This window comes from Phalacrocorax aristotelis, chromosome 6 (genome assembly GCF_949628215.1).
Source record: "Phalacrocorax aristotelis chromosome 6, bGulAri2.1, whole genome shotgun sequence".
Lineage (NCBI taxonomy): Eukaryota > Metazoa > Chordata > Aves > Suliformes > Phalacrocoracidae > Phalacrocorax > Phalacrocorax aristotelis.
The window spans coordinates 38922756-38944124 of NC_134281.1; the positions used below are offsets into that span (position 1 = coordinate 38922756).

At 40.8% G+C, this 21369-nt stretch overlaps 2 protein-coding genes across 4 annotated transcripts; one reads left to right on the forward strand and one right to left on the reverse strand.

The window, feature by feature from the left end:
- Positions 1–940: 940 nt before the first annotated feature.
- TYW3 (tRNA-yW synthesizing protein 3 homolog) lies at positions 941–9303 on the reverse strand. Of its 3 annotated transcripts, none has more exons than XM_075097280.1 (6): positions 9032–9303; positions 8441–8521; positions 3453–3551; positions 2560–2631; positions 2149–2282; positions 941–1249 (listed from the first exon to the last, which is right to left on the reverse strand). In XM_075097280.1, the coding sequence occupies exons 1-6, from the start codon at positions 9203–9205 to the stop codon at positions 1027–1029; spliced, it is 783 nt and encodes a 260-aa protein (XP_074953381.1). In that variant the 5' UTR covers positions 9206–9303; the 3' UTR covers positions 941–1026. The 3 variants fall into 3 exon arrangements, with proteins under 3 accessions (XP_074953381.1, XP_074953379.1, XP_074953380.1); XM_075097278.1 differs by having other exon boundaries at positions 2560–2628; positions 9032–9293; XM_075097279.1 differs by lacking the exon at positions 8441–8521 and having other exon boundaries at positions 9032–9292.
- On the forward strand, positions 9262–20238 carry CRYZ (crystallin zeta). Its single transcript, XM_075097277.1, has 9 exons — positions 9262–9395; positions 10264–10388; positions 10717–10869; positions 12565–12728; positions 13546–13597; positions 15676–15825; positions 16246–16347; positions 16441–16536; positions 16798–20238. Exons 2-9 carry the CDS (start codon positions 10278–10280, stop codon positions 16957–16959), a joined length of 990 nt encoding a protein of 329 aa, XP_074953378.1. The 5' UTR covers positions 9262–9395; positions 10264–10277; the 3' UTR covers positions 16960–20238.
- Positions 20239–21369: the final 1131 nt, after the last annotated feature.

Here is a 21369-nt window from a genome sequence, read left to right on the forward strand (position 1 = left end):
TCACTCAGTCTAAGAAGGGTGGGCTCAGAATTCATTGCTGCTAAGGTTTACAAATTCACCATTTTTCTGGGAAAAAACCCCAAAACACTACAAGTATGTAGTTTTCTGACATTTCCCAGTGGCACAATACAGGAATGCACAAATTATTGCACTGTTTTATATGTAACACTTCCTGCACGCCAGCGGTGCATAGCCTGGCGAGAAGGCCCATTACTGCACACTTTGGTGGACTTTCTGCCCAACAACTGGAACTGAAGCTGGGCGCTGGCCACACAGAATGATATGTAAGTAAGTGAGCTAATGAACTATCAGCATACAGAGTTGGCTAAACGGTGCAAAGGGAAGGGCAGCTGGCCAAGGGAAGCAGAACACATGAACACAGTCGGGCTGGAGCCTGAACATAGCGAAGTGCAGGAAAACAGCATCAACTTTGCTGCGCAGCACAACAGTCGGGAAGGATCCTGGATGCACCTGGCTGAAGCTGGCACAGAGCAGCACATACCTTCTACTCTTCTATCCTAACCTTCACACCAGGTACTGTTCTTCAGCTGGCTAGCATGTGGCTTTGTGTTGTTCTGAAAAATACAGGTATTTTGAAAATATCTATATTCCTGCACACTGTTTTGCAGAGGTCCTGCAGGGATGAAAAACCTTCAAGGATAACAACACAGTCTTTAGAGTTTTTCTGCTCTGCAAAAATCAGGACTAAACCCAACATTTGGAAGTGAAATGTTTCCACAGAGAACACGGCCAAAGGCTGTAGCAAACCAGTTATTTCTGTGATAACTGACAGACAAAGATTGTTAATTCAACAGTGGCTTTACAAAAAACCCCAAAACATTCTAAGGTTTTGTTCTGTGTGCTTCTGTGGCATTAAACCTCTCCAACAATTCTGTTTAATGACCTTTTTTTTTCTGGTAAATGTCCATGAGAGCGTTACTACTTAGAACAGAGCAGTATTTATATCTCTTACAAAGAGCATTACAGTTATTATTCAGTTCACCATTTGCTTTCAAATGCCTTAGTCTATATCACGATTTCAGCAAAAATATCAAGATTGCTTTCTGTATCATCCTCAGGCTGCAATTCTTCATTGCGATCCTTTGGAGAGGTGTGTACATCTTGTTCTAGAATGGTCTTTCTCTTTCTTCTGTGAATGTACACAGAGCGATTCTTCTCTGTCTCCTCAGAAGGCGAGTTATTTGCACTGATGGCCATTTTCAAAGCTAACTCTAAGCGTTTGTAGAATCTAGGAAAAATAATTGCATAGTTATAATTTTTGTGGGTTTGCTCAGGATCTGCAAAACTACTCTGAAAAACTAATGCTTTTGTAATACGATCAAAACGTGCCAAGACAAGAAAATAATTACTAACATTGAAATGTTCTAGCCAATATTGGAAGAAAAATTAGAAATATCAGCACGTATTCTTGTGTATGCCATGCCGCTTCCCTTTGTAACGCTTGTATGTTAGAAATCAGTTAGTGGATGTACTCACGTGCCATTAAGATGCTAATCTTACAAAAACTATCAAATGGTATCACGTTAAATGTCTGATCAATGACAGCATTAATGACCAGATGGAATGCTACTTTTAGCGATTACTTTTAATTTTAACAACTACGGAGATTTTCAATGGGCATATGAAAAGAAACTGGTCCAGGCAGGTGTCTCTCCAGTACCCTTTTGATCCTCATGCTCTTTAGCTCTTCTGCCTATTCTGTCCCTCAGCTGGAGACAAATGTAAAGACCCAAAGGGCGTGTAACCTTCCACCGCCTTCGTAAATCATCAGTTTTGGAAACTATACAAAGTATTTAGTGGATTGAAGTGTGCACTGCAATCTGAATACGTCTGAAATGGTTACTGTGTTAGAATAACAAATGCTGTTATCTTAGAAAAAGAAACATAAACAACATGAGTTTGCGGATAGTTACTGAGTAGAGTTTAAAGGTTTTTGCTTAAACAGTTTATAGTCTTCAGAGCTCAAATAATTAATTCAAATTTTATTTTAGACTTTGGGGGGTGGTCTGGTTTTGGTTTGCCTGCTTTTTTTGTTTGCATTTTTTGTTTGCTTGCTTGTTTTCTACCATAACCTCTCTCACTTTTGGATTTAGGTGTCATGAATAGGATTGGTGTACTCTTACAAACCTGTCAATCCTCCTTGTGTTTTCTTCCATTTTTTGATTAGCTACCTGTATCAGATATTCAATATATTCTTCAGAGACCATCAATTTCCCCTTGTGGCTCAATGGAACTTCTAAGCAATGAGTGCTCCGGACAGCCTAAAAACACACAGAGAAGGATTTATCTATAATAAAGTTTTTTATTTTATGAAGGTTATTTAAATAATATAGGGAGTTCATCACAGCAAAAAACCCCACTTATCCACACAATGGGTTTGTTTGCTGTCAACTAAAGCAGAAAAGGTATTTGTTACAGCGTTCCCTGTGATAGCTGTCAGTCAGATTACAATTCAGATCTTGGCTCGTAAAAAATCAAGGTTAACAGTAAAGATATGATTTTGTTACATTCCTTACAGGTAAGTAGAAAAGTCCTTACCATCACAATTTTTCCTCCTCTGCCAACTGTAATACCAGAGTTCCTGAACCCAGACTCGATAGCCACTGACTGCTGCAGAACAAATAAATGCCTTAAACAGGTGTTACACACTTTCACAGCAAGAAGCAATTACAGATGGGTTGCAATGCAGTTTATAATCTCACTTCTGCAAAAAAACTTATTCAAAACCATCTCCCCAAATTAATGCAATAATAGTTGTACTAAAATCTTTTTTAAGATCAAACCCATGTAGTATCACAAATTGTGGTTGGTTTTCAAAGAATCACAGTCAATCTTAATTGTCTAATCTTAATCCATTAGCAGAGATGGGACATCAACGTCTCTCTGGGTGCTGTACTATTTTATCTTGAAGAGCTAGTAACCATATACAGTCATGCAACACTTCTATAGCTAAAAGTGCAGCAGTACTATGAAAGAAGCTAATCAACTCTCTTGTACATTAATGAAGGAACAAACCCGTCATGCGTTACTCTCCGGAGTCATTCTGGGAAAGCAGGAAGCAAAGGTACTACTCAGTTAGTTGAAACACTGGAGCCAAATGGCCTGACAGTAGCAAAATGATATCTAAAAAACCCATTACTTTCAGCCAGTGAAAGCAACCCAGGCTCACTATAAAAAACGTTTTGCGAGGCAACCTGCTTCAGCTCAAGCACTAAACTGTAGTTGGGTGATTTTTTCCAAAAAGTACGGCAAAATCTCTACTAAGTTTAGAGCTGTTTTCTCTTCATCAGCTTACTTTTACTACCCTAGTTATTAAACATACAACACATGTGGGACTATTCTTAAATGCTAAAGCTTACTTAGGAGCCAATATTTACGGCAAAGAGTATAACGGAACAACAATGTAACATTGTTACTTGATGTAATTTTACCAGAAGCTGTGCATCTTGTAGCTCTTGACACAGCACATGAAGAACAAATGGTTCAAACTTGAGCACAACGTCACCAGTGGCTTTCTGTAGTGCTGTCATCTGGAAAACACACCAAAATATTTATATTAATACTGCAAGTGTGCACTGTTACTACAAAAAATTTAAAATAATAGCTAGTCAGTGTGTGAAACAAGCATTAAAAATGCAGCAAATGAGTTCCAAGCAATGAGGTTTGTTCAGCTGCTTTTGATTTTTCATTGCTCATAATACATATAAATTCCACAGATCTCCCTGATTCTGTTTGCTAAACTGATTAGGTTTGATCGAAATTCATTGCAAGATAGACTTTAAAAACCTGAAAAAGTGTGCTTCCCTGTTTATTTCTTTGTACATTCAAACGAATCAATAGAGTCAGTACAGCACGGGAAGAGGACTGTTTTACTGCAATCAGATGAAACCTGAGCAGGTTTCTTAGGTGTTTCTTTTTTAAAAAAACTGTTCTTTAAAAATCAAAGACATTTAGTTTCTGAAGTACATTCGTCAACTCCAGAAAACTCTCTGGCGTTCAGCAGAACAAATTAATGGCCTAACATACTTGATCACATTTTAATCCTAGGTTAAATAATAATGCATACCCTAGTGTATAAGAGTCATAATGATAAAAAATTCAGAGGTTTGAATTAGAGGCATAAACCCACAAGACAAGAAAAAAATGAAGTAACTTCATACTTATAAAATTCAAGAAATTACCTTCAGACCCCTCAGTTCTGCTAGAAAACTGAGATGTTAGTGGCAATTTTTCCTGGATTTGCGAGCGTGGAGAAAGCTGTATGACATTCTGCATGACATGCTATTACAATTTCCTTACTTCTCTATGCTATCTTTATGCAGAGTAATCTTAAGGGCCGATATTACTTTCTTCCATTCAGAAAGGTCACTTTAAGGCAGTTATATTACTTATTCCATTGTATGATTATTTGAACATAAACATATTTAAACTATTTGCCCCCCTTGTTTGCCTTTACTTGCTTAATTCACAGCACTAAAAAATTTGCTATGTTAACTAGAGAAATTTTAGCTGTTTTCCCATACTTTGTTGTTTTGTCTAGCCCTTCTCATCTTTCTCGTAAAATTAAAATAGTCAATAAAAGTTTCAGGAAATAATCAAATTCATGTATTTTTTAAAGACATGATGGCATAAAAGAAAACTGCTGAAGTAACACTCTCTCCTTTCCTTTAAACATTGAAAAGTTAAAATATATTTATGCAGCATCTCCTCCATAAGTGTTCTTATTTTAAGTTGAAAGCGTGTCTTTCTGAATGGCTAGGTTTGTAATTTCTGCACCAGATTTTAGAAAATGCCCGAGTAACCACAGCTGTGCTAAAGCTGATGAGAAACAGAAACGATCAACATTGCATAATGCAGTGTTGTGCAGAAATACCTACGCTAACTTATTTAGCATTTGCTGGGGCCTGGAAATGAGTTGTGTTGACACAGTGCTCCACTGAGGTGAATTCACCCTGCCTGAAAGTATGCTAGCACGGTCATACAGCTTCCTTATCTAAAGCTGGGCTCCGCAGAGTTTGTGTGGTCTCTCTCCGCAGCACAGCACAAGGCTGGCTGTGTACACCCCTGAGGCCCCTGCGCTGTGTAGCGTCTGCTTTGGCTGTGCTGATTTCAGCAGGAACACAAATATATGCAGCAGTTGGCACTCACAGTGCGTAACACAGGCCGGGGCCTGCCATGGATGCGTGCGTTACGTTTTCAGGCACGTTTCAGTGATCCCTTTTCAGGCGCTTTCCCATGTTTGAGAACTCTGTTCTAGCCACCTGCGCAATACAGTGTCCTGCTTCAGCGAAATGATCGGCATCCATTGTGGTTGGAAGCAAAGCGAGACAGCCTTGTCTCCGAGACAGGTCTCTGAGACAAGTCTGTCTAACAGAGAGCACGTTATTAGCTGCGATCAGTGTGTGTGATATTGGTGAGGGTGTTTTTAAGGGTTTCTCTTTCTCTGAAAAGGCTAATTTAGCAGATACTCTAGAGGCAGCTTTCCAGTGAGAATACAACTAGTTAAGAGAGTCATACTGACTGAAATCATCTATGCCTGCTAGCACTGCCCCAAAGCTGTCTTACAACACTTGTTTCCTGAAAAAGCTTATTAATGGAACAAAATATTTTTCAGTAAAGGTTTTTTATTATCTTACTGCTTCTAAATCATTATTTTCCTGCAAACTCAATTTAACAGGGAAATACTGAAATAAATTTTCTATTAAGTCTATGAAGTCTGAGGCCCTGATTTGCTCCCAGGGAAACTGATGGGAAAACACCCTACGGGAATATGTATATGCCCCTCATCTCTAACGAGTCAGAGCCTAATTGCTGTCATGAAATGACAGAAAATACCTGTCGGTGACATGTAAAAAACCTCCCACAAATGAAAACCCCTCTATTCTAAAAACAGCAGCAATCACTGAAGTGATACGAAGCAGAAAACAACCATGTTTAATGACTGACCACAGCAGCACATTTACAGTAACACAGAACGCAGCCCTTGTCCTAGAAAGCCAATACATTGGTACTACAGCAAATGCTGTCGCTGCAGTCACATTACAAGGTTGGATGTAAGTTACAATCTGATGAGGGAAACGCACAGCCCACTGCATTTGGCAAAACCTGCTCACGAGAAAGGGATGAGACGACACCTCACTCACGAGGTACACTGTACTGACACTCAAGCTAGACACTTGGAAGGTTGGTCAGCAATATGCAAAGCCAACAGCTGACAGCATACCTTACAGGTCTGCCCATACAGACATGCAGGCAATGCTATGCCTGCATAGGTCTTGGTAGAAGTGAATGCTCTGCATGTGCATATCTTGAAGCATTAAATGGCAGCTGGCGAAATCCTGGCACACATATGCCCAAAAGTCCAAAGTTGAAGGTGGTCAAGATTCACACCAATAACGTGTCAGGGGAAAAAAGTACCCCATTTCAGTTTTACACTATTGTGTAATTATAAGATTATATTTGTGTCATATCAATAACCTTGCAAAGAGGTACTTCGTAATACACAATGCTTTTTCTCTACACATTGGGAGGATAAAGGCATAAAAATAAATTACAAGCCAAACATCCTGTGATCATATTGTTGAGGTTAATATACACAATGAGGTCAAATGGTCTGACAGCTGAAAAGTACAACACACAGCATACAAGATCCTGACTTCCCTTCTCATTTCCTAAATACTGCACTAGCAAAGCTTTATCATGCATTTGAGTACAGTAGTTTAAGAGTTAATCAAAGACATTTTTCTTATGCTTGCAATTCATGCATTAAAAAACCAATCCCGTCTACCTGTTAAAGGCAACAGGAAAAATCAGACTATTTCCTCTCCAAAGAGTCAGCAACAGCCTACTGTGTCCTATTCAGCCTGAAATTTGCTAATATAAATTTCAGTAAGCTCTGCTTTGCTAGAACAAATACTAATGAAGACAAATATTTGGGAGGAGATTTTCTGTGCATGTGTGAGAATGTATGCATATGGTAAAGCGAGCTATGAGTTGAGAAAGAGAATTCTTACTCTTCTTTTCTACTGCTTCTTTTGTGGGACAGACAAACTAAAGAGATGTATGCAGAGAGCACACTATTTTGAAAGCATACTAAAAAAATCCCCACTCTTTTCTTTTTTAAATTTGACGGGATTTTAAGATACTAAATTAAAAATGCAGTATAAGGGATTCACTGTTACACTAGTTTCAGGTGTTTGTAAATGAAAGGCTGTTTTGTTTGCACAGCAAGCTGGGCTCAAGACAGTTCTAAATTGAAGAAAGTTTTTTTTAAGTCAAGACAGTTTTAACTGTCTTGAAGGAATTATTACATACAAAATGAATGTGCTCACTGGCATGCTTACCTGAACACAGCTACATTTAACGGAAACAAAGGAATTAATTTTGGTCACTTCTAGAATGGCTGACCAAAACAACAAAGCAAGAATGGCCATAGCTTATGAAACAGTTCATGAGGACAATACAAAATATTTGTTAACCACAACCAACCCATTCTGAAAGGGATATCACAATTACTGCATTAACGTGTACGTCAGGCTCTAACTACTGGAGGACAGGATAAGGGCCACATTATCCTGCATCTTTGTCCTGCAGGAATGCTGCTGCTTGAGTAAGCATCATCTCAGATGCTGCCTGACACAGAACTTTTACTAGGCAAATGCCTAGCTTCATACCACAATTGTTACTTTGGTATTAACAAGGAATATACTGTTTTCATTTAGCCCAGAATAGTCTGGGCTAATGACTAGGTCATTGCTGTCCAAAGACCAGGAAGTATTGTACAGAAATTAAGCTTATTTTACTTTTGGATAGGAAGGCTTTTAAATCAAATCTAGTCTCCAAACAATACCTTGCTCACAACCCAACAAGAAGGGAAAACAAAGAGCAGATAAACAGCTGCAGAAATGAAACAGACATTGTTATACTAACAGTAATCTTTCAGAAAATGAAGAACATTTGCTTAGAAAAGCATTATTTCTCCTTATTCTGAATAAGGAAAGGGCTTTGAAAAAATAAGAGTCACTGTATCTTAGATTCTCAGAAATCATTTTTGAAAGACAGTCTTCTGCTACAGAAGCAAAGGTAATTCCTGACTTCCTGCTGAGCTATTGTGGTGCGGAGGTTATGTGACTCCAGACAGTAAGAAATTATTCAAGATTGATATTACCTGCATTTACAACTATGCAGAGAATTTGGAATTAAACTTAAAGCTATTCTCTTCAAAACAGGTCTTAGGAATTTATTAAGCAGAGCACACAGAGAAAAGTTTATTTTGAAATTGGAATGTCAGTTCATCTTAGTAACAGGAACAAAAAACCTTAAGAGTTTCTTTATATTTTACATGACATGCTTTCCCTGACATTAGGAACGTTACAGTAAATAAATGTAGAAGTCGTATCGTATCGTATCGTCCTCTTACCACGTCATCTTTGGTACACATTGCATGTGTTACCATGAGCCACGTGCAGTCTTTCTTCTGGATCTCACAGCTGTTTTTACCCTAATAATGAAGAGAAACGATTAAACTAACACTACAGATACACGATGTTTGATCTTGTGCTTGTATAAAAAAAAAGGTCCTTCAGCATAGATAACGTTGCCTTCAAAAAGGTGTGTTTTCTTAATGTACGAAAATGTATTTGCATAGAATTAGTTTAAACATGACCTATCCATACTCATATATATATTCTCAGTCGGAGAACGCTGTAAGGTTGCGGCCTAGCACTAGAAACTTTTATGTCCCACCACCTGATAAGAAAAATCGCAGCAGAGAGCGAGAACCGCTGAACGCCGCTCTCAGCGCCAGCCGCCTTCTGCCGTACCACCTACCTAAGCCTGCCACGTCCCACGGATTTGCTTTTCGAGCCCGCCCGCCGCCGCTCCCGCTGCCGCCCCCGCCGGCGAGCGGCCCCCCGCGGCATGCCGGGGCGAGCGGGGCACGGCACCCCACCGGCCGGGGAGAGGCCTCGGCCGGGCTCCTCCAGCGCCCCGCTGCCGCGGCGGCACTCACCGCCGCGCCGCCCTGCACCAGGACCAGGCGGCCCGAGCAGGAGCTGGTGGTGCAGAACCGGGCCCGCCCGTTGAGGAGCTGCACGACGGCGGCGGCGCCCTCGTCCAGCGCTCCCTTCCTGCTGGCGTCCGCTCGCGCCAGGCGCTGTGCCTTCTGCTGCCGGAAGGCCGCCATGGGCCGGCCCCGGCCCCGGCCCCGCAATGGCGACCCCCGTGAGGCCTGACGGGAGCCCGCCAGGGCCAAACCTCCCCACGCGACGGCCGAGGGGCGGGGGACCCGGGCGGGGCGTGGGACGCCCGTCACCGCCCCCGCCGCCGATCGTCCCGGGCCCGCTTTCCGCCGCGGAGGCAGGAGCGCTCCGGAGGTAGGCGGTGGGCGCGGCGGGGGGGGGGGGCACCCCGGCGGTCTCCGGGACCCGGCGCTGCCCCGGGCGGCGGGGCGGGCCGCTGCAGGGCGGCGGGGCGGGGCTGGCGGCTGTCTCGCTCTGCCCGTGCCGCCTGTCCCCGCCGCGCGGGGCTGGGCTCCGCAGGCCGAGCCGGACACGGTCGCGGCACTGCTGGACAGCCCTGCCTCCGGCAGCCCCGGTGCCTCCGGCGGCAGCGGCTGGCGGGGCGGGGCGTGCCCGCAGGGGGCGTGGCCTGGGCACGGGGGCGTGCCCGGGGCGGGGCCTCCCCGCCGGCGCTGAGGGGCGCGCGCTGTCCCCTGGCCGCCGGGCCGCTTCGCCCCGCCGCCGCCGGCGCTCCCTGCCGAGCGGCCGGTGCGCCTCCCGGGAGCGCGGCCGGGCCCCGCTCGTCCGGCTGTGCCTCTCCTTGCGAGGGAGGACCGGGCTCCGCTTCCCGAACGCCCCGGGGCCGCGCTCCCGGCGGCTGCTCGGGGGCGGGGCAGGCCCTGCCCGTGATCTTCCCCAGAGCAGTGCCCATCTCTGCGCTGCACTGATCGCGGTGCAGCGTTCGCGGGAGCTGCTGCGGAAATACTTCTATGGATAAGTTATTTGCATGTGCTTCTCTTAATATCCCTAAAGTCCTGCAAATAGTACGGTTAATTTTCTGTCTTTTGCAAGATTTGGGAAAATACCCCAAAACAAACGAACCCTGCCCCCCAAATTTAAATCCGGATTCAGGCTGTATTAAAATCAGTTGCTTGACAGGTGGTTGTTTGGTTTCTTTATTTTGGTGATGCAAAATACATTACGAAGGCAATAAAGTAGTATTGGTTTTTTTTCCCTCCGCCAGACGTTCTGATCACTATGGCAGCCACAAGAAATGTGATGCGAGCTGTCAGAGTTTTTGAATTTGGTGGCCCTGAAGTGCTTAAACTCCAGTCAGACGTCTTAATTCCCGATCCAAAAGAAAATCAGGTATATATATGTTCGGTGAACTGACATAATGATTTGGAATGATAATAGGTACGCTCAGAACAGAATGAAGAATACAAACCAAAACTTTTCATCTTAAATATGTCGGTTTTCATCAGGGTATTCATACGACCTGAGGCATCATGTTTAACAAATGTGGGGTTTTTACTTTTATATGGGCTACATATTCCATATAAAGGATTTCCTGAAAATAGCTTCAATTCAGCACTGAATTTTTGCTGACTGTTTAAGAGTTTAGTTAAAATGCCATGATACCATGCTTTGAGTTCAATCTTTTTAATTATGGCTTAAGAAGCATCTTTTCTTCTAGGTGTTAATTAAAGTCCATGCCTGTGGGGTAAATCCTGTCGAGACATATATTCGTTCTGGAAATTATGCTAGAAAACCAGCTTTACCCTATACTCCTGGATCAGATGTGGCTGGTGTAATAGAAGGTGTTGGGCAACATGTGACTGCATTCAAGGTATTTATGCATTGGGTTTTAATTCATTATTGTTTATTGTATCCTCTTTGTGTGATTGCCATACTACTGTTGCTGTTTTTATTGCTTACAATCATGTAATCTTTTTTGGGGTGGGGTGGGGAATCACCTTCATTGACTGGTAAAAGTATGCAGCGAGATCATATTGCCAATCCAGTCTGCAGATTGAACTGCAGGGAAGTCTTTAATGCTGTTGACCTCCAAGAGTTAAAAGGCCTCAGAAGAGGCATTTCAGTTTGTCTGCTTAAAGCAGTGATATCAGGTGTACAAAACTTGTGCTTCAGAACTATTTTTATGGCATTGCAGAAATGTTTGAAGTTGGGTGCTTCCTGTTTGAGGCAGTAATTCATGCAGAACTGAAAAATTTTCTATAACCTTTTTTTGGGAAATAGAAAGAGCTTTTGTTTTACTGACTTGAGAGTCAGTCAAAACCCCATAAATTACATATTTGTTGTTAAAACTGTTCAAATACTTTATTACTGCAGTCTAGTAATTTTACTTAGATTTTCTCAGGGGGATCGTCTTGGGCAGGAGAAGGCAATTATCAGTTTCCTAAAAGATATCCATGACATTTAGTTAGTTTTAAAATCTGTTTGTCCTTTCAAGTCACTAGACTGTTGGTCTCAGACAAACACAAAAACTGTAGTTATAATGGTGTTGGAATTTCCTGACTTGGAACTTATGTAACTGTTGTGGGAGAGAGGAGATATTTGGTTATCTGGAGAGAAGAATCATGTTTATTCATATTTTATCAATAGTTTGCTATATCTGCTGGGTGTGCTTTTTGTTTCTTATGGAAATCATCATGCTCTTTGCTTGAATGAGAGAGATGATGAGCTCAGTATGTGCCACAGACAGACATCCTAAAAATGCTGAGTAGCCAAGCTTATGTATTTGCATGCCCAAAATGCTTGAGAAACAGCTATTCTGGTATGCAGCGCTCTGCACAGTAGTTAATACCCGAAGTCCACAAACCAAACCGATGTAGTCCACACGCTGTATATTTATTGGCATCAACACGCAAATAGTAGAAAAATGAGAGCTCGGTAACTGTGAATGTTAACAGATACTGATGTTGCTCTGCGAGTGGGCTTGTACAAGGTTGGATGCTGAGCTGGACCTCGGCAGCTGGCGTTGTGCTCCGTCAGCGGGACTGGAGCACCTAGGCGCGCACACGTGCAGCACACTGCCAGGTGGCGCGTTTCCTGCGTCGCCTCCTGAACTGCTGGCTTCAGTGTTCCCTGTTGAAGAACAGCAGCAACACTTAGTTACCTTAGGGTGTATTAAGAGTATTATCTTTTCTATGTTAAAACAAAAATAACGGAGAAATATTTATTCTGTGTTTGTAAAAGCTTTTGAGGTTTTGCATTTGGAATCTGGGTGAAATTCTTTGGTGTTCAGGTTCATTAATGAGACAGTAGGTTTGTGTTATACTGTAGAACAGGGGTAATAATTATGACACTTAAATCTAAGTATATGAAATTATATGGTTTGTGTTGCATCGATTTTATGTATTAGCATTTATAAAAATCTTCTGTGTGACAAATATAACTCGTTATTTTTAACAGGAGAGCTGTTAAAAAAAAGCCTAAACTTCTGTGAACTGGTTCTTAATGTCTATTCAGGAAAAAACAAAGGAGATGATTAATTTCCCTATCTTCTTTCCCTCCTTTCTAGAAAGGTGACAGGGTTTTTACCATTGGTACGATCTCTGGAGGATATGCAGATTATGCAGTTGCCGCATCTAATAGAGTCTTTCCTTTGTCGGATAAACTGGATTTTAGGCAAGGAGCAGCAATTGGCATACCCTACTTCACTGCTTATCGTGCTCTTTTCCAAAAGTAAGGTGCCAAATCTAAGTTTGTGCATTTTGCTTTTGAATATTTGAAATATTGAAGCCCATATCTTCGTTGTCCTGTAAAATGGGGGGGAGATCAATGAGTGGGAAATATTTAGAACACTGGGTTTAAGTTTGTTACACTAATGGAATTGTCACATAATTGTTACCTAGGAGCTAGTGACTGTATTTTCCTGTTAAGTATTTCTTCTTAAGATAACAGACCTGGAAAAGCTTCTTCGATAAGTATCATGTAATAAAACGTGCAACGCTTTTTCAGTACTCATTGGTATTTGAGCTGGGGAAGAAAACCAGGAATGGTTCTAATTTCTTAATCAAAGGGACAATGTAGAGCAGACCCACCGCTTTTCTTCGTGAGCCTCTTTGCCAGAGAGACTCTGTGTACAGTCCCGTCAGTTGCCATAGTACAGTATAATGAGTAAAAGCCAGACTTCTGTGTCAGCTAGGTGAGAATTTAGGACTGGAAATCTGGTTTAGTATGATAGAACAAATGATTAGAACTAGTGTGGTTTATTTTAAGATCTGTAACAGGTGAAGATCTTGAACTGAGGTTCAGTACCAGACTGTTACTTGCTGCTAGTTGCATGTTGACATAATTGCATATGACTTAAATTCATAAATGATATGGTTTATTTTGCCTCCTTGTTTTTACAGAGAGGCTGATTATACCTGTTTAGCCATAACGTAAATTGGAAGTAATACTGTGTGAAAGATGAGACTTGATGTCAGTATATGCAATCTGATGCTTAATGATTATGTGCTGCAGTCATAATGCCCATATTTTCTGTTTTTCCATTCAGAGGGCGTGCCAAAGCAGGGGAAAGTGTGCTAGTCCATGGTGCGAGTGGGGGAGTAAGTATTTTAAAACGTTACAAGGAATGCTCCTTTCTGTCCTTGTACCTGCTTTTGTCTGTGAAATGACTTATGGTCACATTTACATCAATTAATGGATTAAGAAAATTAGGTTTTTATTTCAGACACTTCAGGATACTTTTTCTTAGAGCTAACCCTGTTATTCCAAATAACCATGAAACAGCATGAGTAATTGTATAAGGCCCCTAATACAGAGGGTCACATAATAAACACATTGCTGCAGTCAGAAGTTGGTCTGGAAGCTTTATAACTGGTCTTCCTGAGATAAAACTAATAGCAGAAAGCTGTAATTTTAAAGTATGTACAAGTTGTTCTTAATTCTCTAAGTAGTAATCATTACTGCACAGTGCATAGCAACTATGCATTTCTGGGATATTTTTACCTATTAGCTAACAGCTAGCTGCACAAGGAGAGGTATTGGAATATATAAATTCATGACTGAATACTATGTGAAACTGAACATACAGTTTTCATTGGTTTTACAAGACAAACTAACTTTAGATATCTTTCATCCAATATTCTAGTTCAATTTATCCCCATACTCTGCACTTTGTTGCTCAGCTTCTGCTGATTAACCAAAGAGCTGCTATAAATGGGCAACATTTCCTTAATTATTTGGTAGACAGCAAAAAGGTGGTTATGACAGTCTCTTATGAGGAGGAATTCAGATCTCATTCTAAGATACTAGAATGACATTCAGCATCGTAGTCTCTTTTTTTTTCTTAAACTAAATGTAGTGTTTCTATTCTTGAACATTTTATGTTTCTTGAAAAGATATATTGCCTCTGGTTTGCAGAAGCATATAATGCAGATCTGTTGTTCTGTGGACTTGTAACCTTTGTTATAGGAATACTTGTAAAAGCAGTGAGGTATGTATAGGTCTGAACCACATGCTGAAGAGAAAAGATGGTTTGTGCTGCATCTTTTCTTTCAAGTGATGCTGACTTCCACAACGACTCTTAAAAACGTGCCCCCTTTCGAATTTTTCTCTGAAAATCAGTCTGGCCATGATGTATTTTAATTAATGGTATTTATTTTTTCATTTAGTTGAAAACTGATGATCTGCTATTGAGAAAATGGGTCACATTTGGCAAAGAGTTTGGGTAGATCCTGGCCAGACAGATGCTCATGGTAGATTTTTTTGAGAAGCCTGTCTATTTATTTTGTGTGTTATTCACACATATATATTTAAATAGCAGAGCCACAGAATGGAGTTTTTATGGTCTTCTTCATTTGTATATTTATTTATTTGTTTGTGTGCCTGTCCATTGTGTCCCCCCCCAATATAAAAATGTGCATATCTTAACATATGCTGGAGGAGATGTCCAGCTGTACGGTTGGTACAGCGGGTGCCGAATCTGTAGCCCCAGGAAGCTGACCAGCGGGGGCTGAATCCCAGGAGGCTTTGTACATGTCAGCTGTTCCCCTTGTTTTGCTTTCGCATTCTGTTGCTGTGGCACAAAGCAAAACAAGAGATGGCATTGGTATGCCTCAAGCGATCATTGGCTCCGACGTCAGGTTTTTATGGAGGCATCCCTCACCTCTAAACATCCTCTGGAGTTCAAAGCTGGTACGAGACACTGATAATTTTGTTTCTAAAGATATAATTTAATTTCTTTGTGAAAGGTACAAAAGTAGTGTTAATAAAATTTGTGCATGTGGATTTTCTTTGCAATATGTAATGCTGGTATCAAGGTGATTCTGTGAAGAGAAGAATTTCCTTGGCTTTGTATGAAATATATATGGCCCAACTTCAACAGATAGACAACATTCTACATGGTTTTAAGTCAAATGCTGATAGATATTAAAAACCCCACAGAACTTTATTATGCCTCTCTAAATATATTTTCCTTTTTAAAAGACTATTTGGCTGTCCCTAAGATCCAAATTACTTATTACAGCTAAAAAAAAAAAATGTTACCAGGCCAACTTTTTAAACGGGTAAGTTCCAAGTTGCTGGTAGAATATATAAAATTTAAAATGTTAAGAACGAAAGAGAAAAAAAGACTTTTTTATTTTTTATTTTCTTTTTTTTTTTCCCCCTTTTTTTCCCTCAGGTGGGAATAGCAGCATGTCAGATTGCCAGAGCTTGTGGTTTAAAGGTTTTGGGTACAGCAGGAACTGAGGAGGGCATGAACATGGTTCTGAGAAATGGTGCTCACCAAGCGTTTAATCACAGAGAAACTAATTACATTGATAAAATTAAGGTAAGCATGTATCAGGGCTAGGTGATGCAGTATATATTTTTCATACCAGCAAAATGTGAACAGATGTTTGCAGAATTTTTTTAAAGTAGTTCTATGAAGGAGCAATAGTGTACTACCTTACCTTTTTCATTACTACACAGGGAAAAACTTTTCCAGGCTGGAAAGGCTGAGCTTTCTTCACAGGCAATGGCATTTAGAAACTCTTGCGTTCTGGCAAACTCCAATATAGTAGCATATCATAATTCAGCATGTCAAAATATGCTAAAATTAAACTTCTTAGTTGTCAGTCTTGGTACCAAGACTGTATTTAAAATTTAAACAATAAACTGTAAAATGTATGTTATCTGTAGTGTATGAAATAAACAGTGGTACGCAAGCACTAATGGGAGCGATTTAAGTAACATATCGTGTCCTCTATAGGAATACACAGGGATGGAAGGAGTTGATATAATAATCGAAATGCTTTCTAACATCAATCTTGCTGCTGACTTGCAACTGTTGTCCTATGCAGGAAGGGTGATGGTAAGTGTTTTTTGTCACTGACTTTAGTTTGGGCATTTAGCAATGCAATTCAACAGTTGTAACTTCAACTGTCTTTTAACTCGTTTGTAACAGGTTGTGGGCTGTAGAGGTCCTATTGAGATAAATCCAAGAGACACTATGAGTAAAGAGTCTAGCATAATTGGAGTTAGTCTGTTTCTTGCAACTGAGGTAAGAAATATTTTTATTTTAAAGAATGTTCTGTTGGCTTATTCCAACACCTCTCTATTTCCAGTTAAAATCGTTTGTAGGGATGAAAGCATAATTTCCCTGTAACTAACTTGCTTGTTCATTCCTTGATGTTTTGATTTAATCTCAGAACATCATAAAATATATTCGGGTTGTGAAATTTGGTTTAACACTTGCATAAATAGTCAATACTTTTCTAAACTGTAAAGACCTTATGGTAAATGGTGTGTTTATTGCATGCAGGAGGAGAAGCATGAATGTGCAACAGCAGTCCTTGATGGCATAGAAGCTGGCTGGCTGAAACCAATTGTAGGCTCTGAATATCCACTGGAGAAAGTAGCCAAGGCTCATGAAGACATTATTCGTAGCAGCGGTGCTCGAGGAAAGATGGTGCTCCTTCCATGAAGTCTTTTCCCGTTAATTTTGTAGCTGTTCTAACTGCACCTATGTTTACATGAATCACTGACTGTATAAAATATACTTTTGATCAGGTTTGACAGTAACATCAAATGCTAACTTATATTAATTAATTACATTAATTAATTAATTAACAACCTGTTTTCTTTTTGTAATAAGCAGAGTTGTGTATAATTTAAAGTAATTTTTGTAGCTTTTTTGGCTGATGTGGAAATCTTGATTTTTTTCAGCTGATGTGGCCTTGTGATGCAGGGGAAAATAATATCTAAGATAGAATTTGATATCGTGCTCTGTGTGAAGTTATAGTGAGGCCACTGTAGGTAGTACAAAATGGAAGCCTGCTTTTTAAGCAGATACACAGAGGTATGTAACTAACTATATGCATGGAACTAGGACTCAGTAAATTCTTTAGCCACAAAATTTGTATTATTCATCTTTTTGACATAATTTACTTGGAATAAAAGCTTTTACTGCCAAATTAGTTCACTTTCCAGCTCAGAAGATGGCCAAAGAATCTCTCAAATATGAACTGTTCATAAGCAGAGGCAGTTTCATTTTGCATTGCCTGACTTAGTATCTGAGGTGGAAGTGTCCCAGTTAATCTGAAGGGCCCGTGACTCTGAAGCTGTATGCTAGTATTTGCTACTTTGCAACTGATCATATTGGCAGAAGCAGCTGATTCCTTGATGGTAAATGTCTAGGTAGTGAGGATCTCAGTTCTTCCTGTGACCTTTATTAAATTTAAAGTTACCTGAATCCCTGACTACAATGAAAAGAAAAGAGAGGCTGCGCGGCTTTTATGGGTTTATTTCATAAATGAATGTGTATACATTGTTGACTTGTTCCAAATACAATCCAATTAAGGAAGGACAATTTCTCTGATATGTTGACAGTTTTTACACTCAAAATACTGTTTGGTATTACAGGCACTTCCTCTTAATGATATAATTCTCTAATGAGCAGTGAAGTCATTACTTGCAGAAGAGTTTTCTTAACTTCAAGGATGAGCTTTTCTGTTCCTTTGAGGAGAAGTAAGTCCTTACTAAACAGAAATTTTTTAGAAGTATTTTTGTCCCTGAAGGTTACTTGCTTTTTCATATTTGGTCTGGATTCATTTGGTGTCATACTATCATAAATCAGCACACATTCTCTGAATCCATGTACAGTTTCTTCAGGGTGGGATCTTCATCACCATTTTCTAAGTTGCGTTTTTTTTCTAAACAGGCATTCATTTCTACTGACATTTTGCTTAATCTAAACTAAGAAAATAATTGGCAAAATCTTTTGAAATGTCTGATTTCTCCTCTACGTTTGTGATCCCTAGTTAAAATATTAAGGTAAGAGAGGGCCCCAAAATCTGTCTCTTTATAAGCCTCTTGATCAGATCTTAACATTTTGCTTTAGTGCTTAATTGACCACAATTGTTCTGTGTGTCGTTGGGAGAAAACAAATCCTGACACACTACTTGCCTCTAGAGCCTGAAAATGATAAGCTATTTTACCTGTGTGTCCTCTAGGAACAATTGGCTCCTTTCAGAAAATTGGACACTATTTGTACTGAACTCTTGCTGACATTCAAGTGTCTTCATTGCACTTGGCAGACATGTTTAAACCAAAACAAAAACCTATGCCTGATCTTTCTTTTTGCATGGTGGTTTTGTCTGGGTGGTTGTTTTGGCTTTGGTGTTTGTTTTTTTTTTTTTAATTAGAGTGGTTGAAATTGAAATATTTTCCAAGCTTGTAGACATGTTAGCATACAAATACTAGGAATACTAAAAAAGTGGTAGAACATTGTGACTTATATACACAGAAAATGTTGCAGGTGATAGCATCTGTCTGCTGTAAGATCCTCCTTCTTGCCAAGTGACTTCGCCTTGGAGGAGACCAAGAATAGTTAGATCATTAGAACTAATGCAGTGCCAGCCTGTTTAAAATCCAGTCTTCTTGCTTGATTTTTCTCTTGTGCATAACTGTGCAAAGAGATGCTAAATACTTGCTTGGAAATGAGATAATACAGCTTTACTTCCTCCCACTCTACAAGTGCAGTCTCAATAGACTTGGAAGTGGGTCCTGGGCTTCATGTGGTCTTCTCCAAGAGCCACATCCCTTGTGCTATCACTGCTAAAGGGATGAAAATATCTTGGCACCTTGTTAATGGAAAGGGGATGATTTATGGTAAGTGGATGGAAATCAAGAGATAATTTTCTTTAGATCTCTAGCAAAAAGATGTATTTTTGTGTTATTGTAGTTGATTTGGATAACAATAGTTGATGTATCATGGAATCATAGAATGGTTTGGGTTGGAAGGGCCTGTAAAGATCATCTAGTCCAACACCTCTGCCATGGGCAGGGACATCTTTCACTAGATAAGTTTGCTCAAAGCCACATCCAGCCTGACCTCGAACACTTCCAGTGATGGGGCATCCACAGCTTCCCTGGGAAACCCCTTGCAGCATCTCACCACCCTCATTGTAAAAATTTGTGCCTTAGGTCCAACCTAAATGTACCCTCTTTCAGTTTAAAACCATCGCCCCTTGTCCTGTCAATACAGGCCTTGATAAAAAAAAGTCTATCTTACAAACCCCCTTTATATATTGAAAGGCCGCAATGAGGTCTGCCTGGAGGCTTCTCTTCTCCAAGCTGAACAACCCCAACTCTCTCACAGATCTTTCAGAGTACTGTTTCTTCTCTGCAAAGGTAAATGTGAGGTTGTTTTGCTATTATACCGAGTCATTTAATTGTTTCTGTCATGGTTTTAGCTGGGATAGAGTTCATTTTCTTCACTCTAGCTGGTATAGTGCTGTGCTTTGAAATTATCATGGAAAAAAAACCTGTTGAGATAACACACAGATGTTTGGGCTGTTGCTGGGTAGTGCTTGTACTAGTCAAGGACTTTTCCAGCTTCCCATGCTCTGCCGGGTGCACAAGAAGCCGGGAGGGGAGGGGGCACAGCTAAGAGAGCGGATTCAAACTGACCAAAGGGATATTCCATATCATGTAACGTCATGCCCAGTATGTTACCTGGGAGGGGCTGGCCGGGGGAGGAGGAGGCAATCGCGGCTTGGGAACGGGCAGCGTCGGTTGGCAGGTGGTGAGCGGTTGTATCGTTTGTGTTTCCTTGTTTTGTTTTTTTTTTTCCCCCCTTTTTTCCCTTTCCCTTCCTTTTCCCTTTTATTATATTAACATTATTGACATTATTATCATAATAATTGGTATTATTATTATCATCCTATTGTAATCATTAAACTGTGCTTATCTCAACCCACAAGTTCTTTTGCTCGTCCGATTCTCTTCCCCATCCCACAGGGGTGCGGGGGGAGCGAGTGAGCGGCTGCGTGGTGTTCAGTTGCCAGCTGAGGCTGAACCACGTTCTTATAAACCTTAAAACCATTGCATCAAATGGATTGTTTTGCCAGGGAAGAAGATTGAGTGTTTTTGGAGTTAATAATTTCAAACTATTATTGCAATAAGTGCTTTTGAAAATAGCTGCCAGGGAAGAGAACGAGTAGGCAGACTCAGCTATAGTGACCATTAACTTGGTACCCTGCCTTCTAGTCCCTCCCAGGTGTAGTAGGATACTTGATACCTTGAGGCTGTGCAGATGCCCCAATGGATAGAAGCTGTTTTCCTTGTATGTTGCACTTTCCATAGGAGTAGGGAGCTGCATTTCAGATTGGGAAGGCTGTATTAAAGCCATTTCAGAAGGTTGAAAGGATATGCTATTCTGCAATTGATCTGCCTGGCAGATCAAGCAGATGTGTACCTAGAGACCCTCGACTTGGCAATTCGAGTGGCCATCAAGGAATGGCTACATCTTCCAGGAAGCACTTGTGTTGCCATCCTGTATTCCAGCTCCTGGGATGGAGGTTTAGGTATTACCAGGCACTCGGGTTGAATTCCCGGTGTACAGGCTTGAAGACTACACAGAATTGCACAGTCTTTGGATAAAATGGTAAGAGCAGTTGTTCTGCAGAGGATGTTGAGAAAGAATTTGAAAGATTGTGGATTGCAGCAAGAGGAGTCAAGGAAAAAATTCTGTTTGGAACCCACAAGTGGTTGCTGGCGGAGAGGAACCAGCCTTGGAATGGGAGATACCTGCTCCAAAAGTCATCTTTCCGAGACCCTGTAACTGGTGAAAACAGGAATATGTGAATTGGACCAAGTTGGTTTCCTAGGCCCATGGAATTTCCAACTTTGGGAAGGATAAGATCAGTAACAACTGGTTAGAATTCTATAGGGCAATTCCCCACAGAAAGCTCATCATGGCATTACAGCTAAGAGCCAATGTCTACACCCCACAAGAGAATTTTTAGAAAGGGGCAGACAAGAGAGTCGAATGCCTGCCAACATTGTCAGGCGGAGAACAAGACTTGTGTGCATATTACTGGATACCGCGCAG

Excerpts from the sequence above, each read along its gene's own strand:
- TYW3 (XM_075097280.1), bottom strand. The coding sequence starts at position 9,205 with ATGGCGGCCTTCCGGCAGCAGAAGGCACAGCGCCTGGCGCGAGCGGAC. Across the intron at positions 2,632-3,452 it reads TACAAGATGCACAGCTTCTG|CAGTCAGTGGCTATCGAGTC; the intron begins GTAAAATTACAT and ends TTTGTTCTGCAG. Across the intron at positions 2,283-2,559 it reads GAGGAGGAAAAATTGTGATG|GCTGTCCGGAGCACTCATTG; the intron begins GTAAGGACTTTT and ends GTGTGTTTTTAG.
- CRYZ (XM_075097277.1), top strand. The coding sequence starts at position 10,278 with ATGGCAGCCACAAGAAATGTGATGCGAGCTGTCAGAGTTTTTGAATTT. Across the intron at positions 10,389-10,716 it reads CCGATCCAAAAGAAAATCAG|GTGTTAATTAAAGTCCATGC; the intron begins GTATATATATGT and ends CTTTTCTTCTAG. Across the intron at positions 15,826-16,245 it reads ATTACATTGATAAAATTAAG|GAATACACAGGGATGGAAGG; the intron begins GTAAGCATGTAT and ends TGTCCTCTATAG.